The 12,893-nt window shown below is 43.9% G+C and overlaps 1 protein-coding gene and 1 pseudogene across 4 annotated transcripts in view; both read left to right on the top strand.

The window, feature by feature from the left end:
• PHKA2 (phosphorylase kinase regulatory subunit alpha 2) overlaps positions 1-12,893 on the top strand; it is an 85,443-nt gene that overhangs the window by 18,109 nt on the left and 54,441 nt on the right. For all 4 annotated transcript variants that reach the window (XM_023514364.1, XM_023514365.1, XM_023514363.1 and 1 more), the window contains exons 2-3: positions 9,090-9,248; positions 12,593-12,640. In XM_023514364.1, the coding sequence (XP_023370132.1) occupies positions 9,090-9,248; positions 12,593-12,640 (207 nt within the window). The remainder of the gene's footprint in view (positions 1-9,089; positions 9,249-12,592; positions 12,641-12,893) is intronic.
• LOC111725986 lies at positions 4,919-7,647 on the top strand (annotated as a pseudogene).

Raw genomic sequence — 12,893 nt, 5'->3', positions numbered from 1 at the left:
AGTCTAAAACATTGGCCTTCCCCACATCCTCTAATATTTTAAAAGCTAGTTGCTAGAATAAAATTCTGGTACAACAAGTGAACCCATTTGGGGGTTTTTGTAATAGGACATTTTACTTTCTATTTTTTGCCTTGCCGTCATGGGGGGGCAGTAGTGAGTAATCATGTATTTTCAACATCGATCCTGGTCTCTTCCGTGTATTTCATTTGAATCATTGAACTGTAATTTCCTTCCTTGGAACAGAGCAAGTTGGGGACATATACTTAGTGATTCTTAATCCAAAGGAAAAAAGCCTGAGGATAGAAATTGGCCTGAGGCTTCTCACCTCTGACCCTGGGGGCTTCCCAGAGGAGGGGGTGTCTAAAGGAGAATAAGTGGTGGTGGTGGTGGGGTGAGCGTGTGTGCAGGCCAGGAAGTGTGAGCCCAGAACGTGTGCTCTTGGGGTCTAAGGAGAGAGTGTCGGGTGATTAGGCTGGATGTGAGAAGAGCTGGCACAGGACTCTCAGATGACAATCTAGAAGATTTAGCATCTACCTTTTAGGCGCTGGAGAATTCTGAGCAGGGCAGCAGAGTCTTCTGTGACCACCCTTTGTGGAAGATGGATCAGAAGGAACCAGTTCTAGAGGCAAGGAGATCAATAAGGAGCAATTCCAGTTTTCTTGTGGGACCGAGGTAGGGGACAGGGAATTTGTACTCTCTGTTCCATTTCTGGTTGGTAGATGACAACATTTGTCTCTGTGCCCTCCAGCTAGAAATTGAATTGCAAACTGTTAGACGTAAGTAGTTTGGTGCTACCATCAAGTCTGTGGTTGGCCTTAGTGTGGCCTCAATCTTGCGGTGCGTCTTTAGTATAGCACCAAATAAATGTTTTTAGTCTCTAGTTCCCCATGGCCATATCAGCATTCGTGGTTGTATTTGTCAGGATTCTTTCTGTTGTAAATGACAGTCACTCCCAATAGCCCTTAAGCACAAAAGAGAATTTATTGTGTAAATAAATGAAAAGTCCAGGGAATTGTTCTAGATTCAGACATGGCTGAATTCAGGAGCTCAAATCATCAAATACAGTGCCTCTCTTTATATTGTTTGGTTCTGTTTGACCTGAGTGGCTTTAATGGCTGGCAGGCTCATCCCCTGTGGTGGGGACTTTTTCTATAGTGGCTCCAGTGCAAGTCCTGACTGAGGATGGCTCTCGGTTGGTCCAGCTCGGGTTGTGTGCCCATCCCTGAGCCATGCCCAGATTGGCCAGGCCTGGATCATGTAGCCTTCCCTGTACCTGGGCCTAGGGCCAGAGCCAAGAGGCAAGGTCAGCCCCACCTGAACCACACTTGAGTCAGAACAGGAGGAATTATAGGCCATCACCAGACAAAGAGGGAACAGGTACTGGACAGGCAGAGGCAGCAGCATTTCCATCAGGGCAGGGGAGGAAGTGAGGGGCCCAAGGGAACACTGGCTCTTCTGATTTGAACTCTCTTTTTTATAGAAAGAGAGATTGAGGTCCAGAGCATTTAAGTAAGTTGCCCAAGATAACATGCCGTGTAAGTAGCAGAGCAGAGATTTGAACCCACAGGTGTCTTACGCCAAGCAGGGTCCACGCTCTTAATCACGGTGCCTCCTGGGTGAGATGGATCTCAGGGTCCTTCTGCCCACATAATACCAGAGACTAAGCCCACATTACTTCTGACCCTGTCCATTCTGTTTGGATGGTTCTAAATGTTAGAAAGTTCTCACACTGAGTTGAAACCTGAAGAGTTCAGTGGTGGAAAAAACATCAGATCCCTCTTTGAGAGGACAACCTTTTAGCTCTTTGAAGCAGCTGCCTTGCTCTCCCTGCCTTCCTCTCCCTTAAGACTCCTATAAACCCCTCCTTTCTTCCCTTGTTCCCGTGAGACATGGCTTTTAACTTTTTCATCACTCTGATCACCCTCCTCTGGGTACCCACTAGGTAGTGAACGTCCCTTTTAAAACACAGTGATTAGGGGCTGGGTGCGGTGGCTCATGCCTGTAATCCTAGCACTCTGGGATGCCAAAGTGGGTAGATTGCATGAGCTTCCAGGTTCGAGACCAGTGTGAGCCATAGTGAGACCTCGTCTCTAAAAATAGCCAGGCATTGTGGCAAGCGCCTGTGGTCCCAGCTACTTGGGAGGCTGAGGCAGGAGAATCGCTTAAGCCCAAGAGTTGGAGGTTGCTGTGAGTTGTGATGCCACAGCACTCTACCAAGGGTGACAAAGTGAGACTCTGTCTCAAATAAATAAATAAAAAACAGTGATTGGCCGTAATAGAGAGGAAGGATATCCGGGAAAAGTAAAGTCTAAAAAAAAAAAGAAAGGCTTCTCAGAGAGGCCCAAGGACACTCCCACAGGGTCCTCTCCATGGTAACCCAGCCCTTAAGAATTTGTATAACTTAGCTTCCTGGTTCCTTGAAACTAACACTGCTTACTTCTGCTTCTGTAAACCCTGCACGTGATTAGACACCTCCAGTGAGAAATGATATGGCAGTTCCTTTGTCTACTTGTGAGTCCAATAAAAGGACAGGGATAGAGCTGATCAGGGGGCTCATTACTTGAAGACTGATGGCCTGCTTAGTTTCCCCGCTGGCAAATAAAATCCCTTCCCCTATCATGTTTGGTGGGAGTCTGTTGGTTTCCATTCGCTAGTCCTGCAACAACAGAATAACCCGGATGTGCTCAGCCAGGCTGGAGGTTCAGTGGGACTCTGCTTTCCCCTGTCCTGGAAATTCTACATCTGTTAACACAGCATCAGCTTACTGGTAAATTGTACTCAGACACAGTTGGTAGGTTGTGTTGAAACTTTGAGTCGTATAGTTGAATCTTCTTGTACCTAAGTGTTGGGCAGGCCGTGGCTGGATCACAGGGTGGCTGCTCGGGTGGGGGACGACTTAGCAAAGAGAAGAGAGGAGACACTCTGTTTAAAGATTTGTCAGGGTCCCAGGGGTGGGGTGTATGTGTTAAGGGAGCCAAGTCAGCTCAGTGTGGGAGATGGCTAATAAAATTAGTTCAGCAAACATTTATGAAACACGTGGGTCTAATAAATGAATTCTTGTTGAATTCTATCTACTTTGTTTTGACCTAAGTATTGGCTCAGCACTCACTGTGCATCCCTCACCGGGCCCTCCCCTCACATGCCCGCCTTCACTAAAGGGCAGCCTGTCATCATTTCAATTTCTCTGCTCCCTTCTGCTGTTAAAATTCTACTCCATCCCCTGATTGCTTTGGGAATCATCTCTGTATCACCACCGGTCCGGAAGATTGTGTAAGTGCTATTTCCTCAAGCTCGTATGGTGAAGGCTTGAGTTTTTTGTTTTCACTTTAGAAATAGAAAATGATAATGGTGAATATGTTTTCAAACTACACGTGCACACCACACCCCAGGAAGTCGTGTGCCCTATCTTCCCTGGTCACCCACCACCACTGTACCCCCGCGCCCAACTTCTGCCTCCTTAAACTTTGTCTCTGCCCTGTGAGGTTACTGTTCGCAATTTCACCCATCTCATCTCTGAGTTTAGCAATAAACTATTTCCTGTGCTTGAAGCAGCTCCCTGGTTTTGTCCACTTTTCTACTTTTAAAGTGAAAATGAGGCTTTCTTTCCGTCCTTGAACCATTCGCAAGGTTCATGATGTGCGTGTCTGATTTGCTTTTTCAGGGTTTCTGAAAGCCCGAACAGGAAAATGTGTGTAATAATAAAGTGAGCATTCTTAAATGTCAAATCACTCGCATTAGCTATGCATAATGCAAATATATAGATAGATAGAGGATGTCTATACTTTTAAGTGTCTTTGAATAGATATTTCCAACTATATAAATTAGTAAAAAATATAACCTTTATTATACATTTGCTTATTTATTTATTTATTCAGCACCTAACTAGGTCAGGACTTTGAGTTAGAGGGATACATAAGAAAGACAAACTTTGCCTTTAGGAAGCTTATAGCGTGGGATGACGCTTAACATTATGTCAGAAAGATAACCCATGTTCATGGATCAGAAGACTCATCACGGTTGAGATGGCAATATTCTCCATACTGGTCTAAGGTGTAGAGGATTAAAAATTATACTTACTACAACAGGCCCCAATCTCATAACTTATCCGAGGAATTGCTGAGAACAAGATAGTTTCCTGGCAAGCCTGGAAATCCAGGTGTAGAGTTTAAATTGGTTTGTTTCCCTGCATCGAGTTGTCCCAACACTATTTGTTTGAAAGGCTGTTCTTTCTCCCTCGGATTGTCTTTAAGTCTTTGTCGGAAAGTGGTTTGTCCTTTTTGTGGGGCTCTATTTTTGTACTGTCCGTTCTGTTCTGTTCATCTGTGTGTCTATTCCTTTACCTCTTGTTAGGTTCATATACGTTTTGGATTGTTACATCTTGATGGTGAACAGACTTTTGTGGTTTGCTGTGTCTTCCTTGGACAAGATGGACAGCGTTTCAAATACAAGTTGCCCCAGTAGCCTGGTTCCTAGAGGAGAGATAACATAGAGCAGAACCACAGCCGACCAGGGATAGACACAAGGCGTGGATGAGAAACAAATGTTTGTTGTAATAAGCCACTGAAATTTTAGGGATATTTGTTGCCAGAGCAGAGCATAAGGGTCAAGCCCTGGGCCCAAGGCATTCTGGGTCTTCAGGGCATGCCTTTTTTCCTCATCACAGAAGCTGACAAGGACACTTTCCCTAGATTAGCAAGTAGAAGAGGTGAAGAAGGAAAGAGGGGCAAGTAAATGGCTGAAGTGGGGGAGGGCTGTGCAATCCGACCAGCTGCCGAGACAAAGTCTTCATTGGGGCAGTCTCCACATATCATGGGGAGACAAGACACTATGGCCTTTGATTGGCCTTGGTGCTTACAGCTCCCAAAAGAAGCAGGATCTTAATAAGCTCTATGAGCTGAAGTCCAAAGCTTGGCAGATTATGAACCAGTTTGGTCCCTCTGCCCTAATCAACCTCTCCAACTTCTCATCCATAAAACTGGAACCAGCCAGCGCCCCTCCACAAGGCTCCACGGCCAACAGCCCTATAGTGGTAAAGATATCAGGCACGCCAGAGACAGGAGTACGTCTGCTGCAGATTGCTGATGATTTTATCGAGAGTGTGGTGACAGTAACCTGCCGGCTTGCTTGACATCACAAGGCCAGCACCTTGGAGGTAAAAGATGTCCAGCTGCATTTAGAGCATCAGAGGAACGTGTGGGTTCCAGGATTTGGCTCTGAAGAAATCTGACCCTACAAAAAAGTTTGCCTCACAGAAGCTCAAACAGAAAATGGCATTGATCTGAGAAACGACGAAGAAAAAACACAGGTCAGGGGATGGACAACAGTGTCTTTGGAGATACTTGAGCTGAGACCTCAGCCATCTCCTTGGAATTTCTTTTTTAATGCTTTACAGAGAAACATATATTTTTTACTAACAGTGTAGCAATATTTGTAATGACTGAGAGGATCTGCCAAAAGAATAAAGCCTCCTATAAATAAATAGCTAAAGGACGATCTGAGCAGCTGCTGGCCCCTTGCCCTCGATGAAATGCAGTTTGTATCAGGCTCATCTGTCTTGGGCCTCTTCTCGTAGAGTTGAAGGATATCAGTGTCAAGTTTGCCTGAAGCACAGGTGCTCAGTATCAGTGTGGGTTCATGCTATCTCCACTGAGCCTGTCCCGTGATGTCTCCTGCTCATTATAAATGGCCCTGTCCTTCGTGACCCCACATCTGGTCACCACAGGAAATAGCTGTTGAGTGGACGAGTGGATATCATTACAGAATTTTCCACCGATAGTAATTTAGTCATTATTTGGGGTGGGGGGGGCACAGCACACAGAAAGCTTGGTAAAGTAAAACAGAAGGAGAGATTTACATGAATGAACAAAATTCAGGGCTAAACGTGAAGGGGAAAGGCAAGGCCTGAGCGCGGAGAGGGCGCAGAGTTGTCAGGGGGGTGTAAAATATCTCCACGAGCAAGATTTACAGTAAAGATAAAAAGAAGGCACGCCTTCTCTTTCATTTGCTTTTCTTCCGAACAAAAATGATGGTTCTATCAAGCTCACTTGCAGATTCCTCCCCAGCCATGTATCTTTATCTGATTACCTGAAATTATTATAATTTGATGAAAAAGAAAGAAGGTGAATGAAAGCTGTTCAAATAGGTCGATAATATTAAACATACCAGTTGTTGAGCCCTTATGTGTGCCAGACACAGTCCACAAATCTTGATAAGAATGAACTGATTTAATCTTCACTAAGAGCCCTACGAAGGGTAGGCAAGTTATCCCATTTTACAGGTGGAGATGCCAGAGTTACTTGCTCAAGGTCACACAGCTGGGTTGTGGTCAAGCTTTGAACTTCACCACGGTCTGATCCCAGAGCCTGTGCTCTTAAAACCTGGTACCTGGAAGCTTGTCTTTCTTTGTAGGTAGACATAGTGAGATAGTACCAGAAATTAGCTCACAGAAGAGCAAAGTCAATGCCACACTCACACACAAAAAAGAGTGGCTACCTTCTTAAATTCACAGCTAGTCAGGGAAATAAAAATGTAAAAAATAAAACTAGTGTTGAGATACCACTTTGCACCCATCAAACGGACAAAAAATTGAAAACATTGATAAGGTGGCTGGCAGGGATGAGGACTACGTATTCCAATGAAAAGTGTATGTGCATGTAACCTGTCAACCCAGCAGTCTCATTTGGGGGATTATTTCTTATAGAAATAAAAGCACCATTGACAAGAAGAGATGTTATAAGGATATTTATTGCAGTCTTTTGTAGGGGCAAATTAAAATAAAAACCTCGGAAAACAAATGAATAGCCGTCAAAAGGGTAAAGGACTGGACACGTCATGAACAGGAATTCGTGCATAAGCATATTCTATATACATATATCAAGTCTGATTTTAGAAGCTTAGAGAAAAAATATACAAGGGCTGTGTTTATGCGATGGCTCATGCGAGGGGAGGAGGGAGCCAAGCAAAAGAGAAACAAAAAAAAGACAACTGGCAAAGGGATATGTAAATGATTGTCCATTTCTCCAGAGTTATTCATGGGCATGGATATAACTAAAAACCATATTTATAAAAGATTGGGAAGCAGCATATGGTTAAAACGATCACATCTGAAACCACAGACTTAGCCTGGACACATCCCCCCACCTACTTCCCACGGTTTGGGGTTGCCTGCGTTTAGCTTGCAAGATGGCATCAGGGAAGGTAGCCTTTTGTTATTAGGATTTTTTTATAGACCTAAAGAGGGAAGCAAGTCATAAATATTCCTTGTGCCAAATGAAGTAACATCCTAATTTTATGTGACATGTGTGTGTGTAGTGTTGAATATGGGGAGCCCCCGAAACAGACTGCATCTCTGTCATTGAATGAAGGGGACAGACTGTTTAGGTTTGGGTGGGCACGGACTGTCCACTCCAATAGTTAAGCCCAAACCAAGGAATAAAAGAGACGGCTTTCGGTTAACAGGACGGTGATATTTTGTAATCCAAACCACACTTAGTGCTCTGAGAAAGAGCTACTTCTGTATCATTGGAAGGTTGCTTATCTCGGTGGACTCACGCTTGGTGGGGCTGTCAGGAAGAGGCTGAGTTCTTACTCTGGATCTCCTGATGATTTCCTGTCCCGGGCTTACCCAACAGGCTTCAGAACAGATAGAGATGCTTATGTTGTGCATTGTTGAAGGGCGATTTTTGAAAAAAAAACATTAGTAGTCCACTACTGAATAAAGACTTGTACTTTTCTTAGGCCATTCCTAGACTTCAGTTCTGGCCGACTTAAATATTCATAGCTGCTGGCTGTAGAACTATGTCAGCACATTGGATGCTGTTGTCCCTGAGGGTAATATCAGTTGGGTTTTAGATGTTTTGTGGAGGGCGTAAATCAAAGGCGAAAGTCACACATTTAATTCCTTAAGTGGGAACGTGTGAACTGATGCCAGTATTTTTTACCTAATAACCTTGGCATTATCACTGAAAGTACACAGAGAAGTTTTTTCATGAGCCCTCGGTACCCTTTTGAGTAATGTTTTTTGTTTTCTTTTATTTTGTGAGAGACAAGGTATCACTCTGTCACCTAGTCTCACTAATATACTTTTATAAGTGGCCAAAGTTCTAACTTTATGATGCCTTTTATTAGATATATATTTCTTTGTATCTTTTTTAGGAAAAGTCAACAGAGGCTTTATCTTTATGTGATTCTTTTTCTCTCTTATCCATTTTATTTCTAGGCACAGAGTTTATTAGGACCGGCTTTTAAAAAATTAATAGCTGTGTTGAGGTATAATTTATTTACCACGCAATTCACCTTCTTGATATGTACAATTGGATGGTTTTGAGTCTATTCACAGAGTTGCAAATTCATCACCAGGATCGATTTTAGACCCTTCTCATCACCTCCAGAAGAAAGAAAAGCCTCTTGGCAGCTACTCCTACCCCACTCCACCTCGGCTGCCAGCCCAGGCAGCCACTAATCTGCTTTCTGTCTCCATGGATTTGCCCATTCTGGCCATTTCATGCAAATAGGATCTCATAATCAGGGGCCTTTTGCAATTGGCTTCTTGAACTTAGTAGAATGTTCTCAAGGTTCACCCATGTCGTGTAGGAGTACTTCCTCTTTCTGCCAAATAATGTGGCATTGTTTGTGTCGACCACATTTTGTTTATCCATTCATCAGCTGATGGACAGCTGGCTTGTTTCCACTTTTGGCTGTTAGGAATAATGCTGCTGTGAACATGTGTGACAGTTTTGTTTTCTGGTTTTTGGTTGTTTTTTTTTTTTTTTTTCCATGGGAAGGTCTGGCTTTTGAGTGACTCAGGGGCCCTTTTCAACACCAGGGACACCGTAGCTAAATCGGGCTCCCAGATGTGCTCTGACTGGGTGCCTTCTTTTCAGACACATGAAGTATCTGGATGGCCCAGATCAGGGATGTGGCTTCCATGGGCACACAGATCTAGAAAGTAGGGTGTGACTCTGCATCCAGGTTTCTTGCTCCCAGGTTCAATGCTTTACCAACTTGACGCACCCCTTTAGGGTGAGTATCTGTGCCCAGGAGCTATGTGAAGAGTGGTGCCAAGCCATTTTGTGTCTCTTCTCTGATAGAATCCGGTCACGGGACTGCTGTCAGCCAGCCATGAGCAGAAGGATGCCTGGGTGCGGGACAACATCTACAGCATCCTGGCCGTGTGGGGCCTGGGCATGGCCTACCGCAAGAACGCGGATCGCGACGAAGACAAGGCCAAGGCCTACGAACTGGAACAGGTGATGGCGACTGCTGGCTGTATCTTGGCTGCTTAGCTCCTTTTCCTCAAACTAAAAAACCCAGGAGGAAGTCGCTGTGTGTGCAGAACAGTCTGGGGCAGCCCCCTCTTCCATTTCTGCTGTAGAGTATTTGGGGGAGGTACTTAGATGGTCTCAATCTCACACTCGTCTTTCTGAGCTTTTTCCCTTCATAAAATAATAATATAAAAAAATCACATCAAATAAAGGCCTGGTGCAGTGGCTCACGCCTGTAATCCCAGCACTCTGGGAGGCTGAGACAGGTGAATTGCTTGAGCTCATGAGTTCGAGACCAGCTGCGCAAGAGCAAGAGCCTGTCTCTAAAAAACTAACTGGGCATGGTGGCAGGTTCCTTTAATCTCAGCTACTTGGGAGGCTGAGGCAAGAGGGTCACTTGAGCCCAAGAGTTTGAGGTTGCTGTGAGCTCTGATGACACATTACCCAGGGAAACAGAGTGAGACTGTTTCAAAATATATATATATATATCATATCAAGTAAGAAATGAAAGCATCCAAATTCCTAACCCCTAAGTATCAATTTGCCTGACTAGGCTACATTGCACTCACACATGCTCTGTCAATTTTTTTTTTTGTTTTTGAGATAAGAATCTCCAGGCTAGAGATCTGTGGCATCAGCCTACCTCACAGCAACCTCAAATTCCTGGGTTCAAGCTATTTCTCTGCCTTTGCCTCCTTAGTAGCTGGGACTACAGGTGCCTGCCATAACACCCAGCTAGTTTTTCTATTTTTAGTAGAGACAGGGTCTTGCTCTTGCTAGGCCTGGTCTCTAACTCTTGAGCTCAAGCGATTCTCCTATTCAGCCTCCCAGAGGACTAGGATTACAGGTGTGAGCCACTATTCCTGGCCTCTGTCCATTTTATACATATTTCTATACAAGACATCATTATAAACCAATATGATTGTTTTTTAAAAATCAGCTCACCAGAGCTACACATTCCAAATTCAGAATAGTCACATTGAAAGAATATTTATCCAAACATTAGTGCCACTGCTGAAAATATTTTTGAAACTTCCCTTAAAAATAACCTTTTTATTTGAGCCATTCCAGGAAAGAAGTCTTATTAATTTTATGCTCAGCCTTTAATTTTGAACCAAATTTGTGCTGTCTAGTTTTTGTGTCCATGTTACTCATCCTGCTACATAACAAAGTCCTTTTATTTTTTCCAAAATCAGAAACCAAGATACCCACCAAAGCAAAGATTTGTCGTGATTGAGTTGATAAGAAAATAATCTGTCCCTGAACACAGGAGGCATTTTCTGAGTGTTTTGAGTGATGACATTGAAATATTCAAGTATCATTCTCTTGGTGTGGGAGACCTTGGGATCCATCTGTGATTCAGACCTTTCCCATTCAGTGGGTCGCTGAGTCCCAGAAGAGTTTTTACAGCCCAGTCGGTGCTTGTCTATAGCGAACAAAGTGGGCCTGAGTGATGGGCAGCGTGAGGGAAGCTTGACAGCCAGGGGGAGGCTATGAAAAGGAGCTTGACAGTGGAAAGAGGGTTTGGATTTGACCAGATGTGCTGAGTGTGAGGTGACAAAATCACCCGGACTTGAGGGGAAGGCAAGTAGAGGTAATTTTTAAAATGGCATAAAGTAAGCATCAAATGCTCCTCTAAGAAGTCATATGACTTTTAAGTAAGTGAATCATTCGTGTAATAGTATAACTTGACACTAATGTCCTACAGATCTCCCATCCTTGTTGAGACAAAATAAAGCGGTGCCCATTTACACACCACACACACAAACACACACACGCAGTCCTCTGTGGCTTGGGTTAAGGTTGACCCAGCTGGCTGCCCCTTGACTAACAATAGTGAGAACGAGCCGGCCTCATTGTTGGCTAATGCCTTTTGCTGTACAGTGAGTAGAAAATAACCCAGGAACCTTCCAGTGATCCTCAGCAAGGATGCTATTGCATTTGGGGCTTGGGAGGTTCAGTCCTTCATTGTGTGAGACTGTCTCGTGCACTGCCAGACATTTAGGGTCCCTGGCCCCTACTCCCTAAATGCTAGCAGCTCCCACCGCCATCATCATCGTCAATGAAAATGTCTCCACCCCTGGGGGGTGGTAATATCATCCCCAGTTGGGAATCTCTGTACTACTTCTAATGGAAAACAACTTTATTTCAGGGGAAATTAATTAACAAATGTTTGCTATGTGGTGTAAGAAATGTTAATCATAGCATCTAACACTGTTAATTTTGCCCTGTAATTATGAGGGAACATTTTCTGCCCCAGCAGAGTTTATGACATAAGGCGAGATTATGTCCTAGAATCCTAGGAGTTTAGAATTAGAAGGATCTGAGGGACCATCCCTTTCAGACTTTTCACTGGCAATCAATTTTCAGGGCCCATCACTTTGCCGTCCCCTGCCTACCATGTGCATCGTTTGAGAGAGATGTTCATGCCCTGGGGTGGAAACTTCTTTTGGCCAGACTTCTTTGATCTACAGAATATCCCATTCTCTAGCCACTTGTGAAGTCGTGTTTTATAGGGTGTTGAACAGGACTATTAAGACCAGTCCTTAAGCAGGCCTGAATTGTGGAAGAAGTGGCAGGCAACATATATCGGTTAAGAGCTCGAACCCTGGCATCTTCCTGCCTGGCTCTGTCCTTGCTGCGCCCCTCGCCAACTGGGAGACTTTAGCAACATTACTTCATCTCTCTCGGCCTCAGCTTCCTCTTCTAGAAAGTGGGGTAATAATACAATCCCCCTCATCAGGCTAGTGCAGGAATTAGAGATAATGCAAGCAATTAAAATGTTTTGTACAATGCCTGGACATAGTGTCTGATTGATTCATATGACATTGTTGTTATTATTGATAATGATGATAATAATAATAGTGCTTGTTTGCAATACATCATATTATTAAGAAACCTTGGCAGCCATTCGTGTTTTGTAAGAACTTTACTCAATAGCCCAGTAATGTTGTCACAAATGGCTATTTTGGCAAAACATCATTACTTCTGGGCAAGCATGATGGACTTAATTCATCCTTGGTGTAACAAAAATAAATTACTAAGAAATGTGACAAAAAGCACTAGAGTACTAGGCTTCTAAACATTGTGTTGTTAAAATGTCAGCAAGGAATCACGGAGTTGAAGAGCCAGCAGATGCCATCTGAGCCAGCCCCTTAAGAATTTTCCTTCTCTGTCCTCGGGTGGAGAGGTGGAGGTAATGTGCACTGTCAGAACCCTCGTGTGTGCTGGGGACCTGCCATTTCAGGGAAGTCGCCAGGCCAGGCAGGAGGCGGTTTTCCTGGAGCAAGGACCCTGGGCTTATTTCGGATTCTGCTTCATTTCCACAGAACGTGGTGAAGCTGATGCGAGGCCTTCTCCAGTGCATGATGAGGCAGGTAGGCAGAGCGTCCGGGTGGGCGTTTCATGTCATTTCCATTATGACAGCTAACTTGCGCAACACATTTTGAACTTTTCTTTTCAAGGAGAGAAATTGAAAATACTTTGTTACTTGCTTTTGAAAAACATTATCTTCAAGAATTGTATTATGCTATAGAACCACTGTCAGAGGACACTCTCGGAGAATCTTTTGAAGAATTAACATGTGTAAAAGGAGAACATGCCTTTATTTATTTATTTATTTTTTGCAGT

Source organism: Otolemur garnettii, unplaced genomic scaffold (assembly GCF_000181295.1).
Source record: "Otolemur garnettii isolate 467f Iridium unplaced genomic scaffold, OtoGar3 scaffold00051, whole genome shotgun sequence".
In the NCBI taxonomy this organism is placed as follows: Eukaryota; Metazoa; Chordata; class Mammalia; order Primates; family Galagidae; genus Otolemur; species Otolemur garnettii.
Note: the sequence above shows the minus strand (reverse complement) of the source record. Positions and strands in the feature narration are given on the sequence as shown.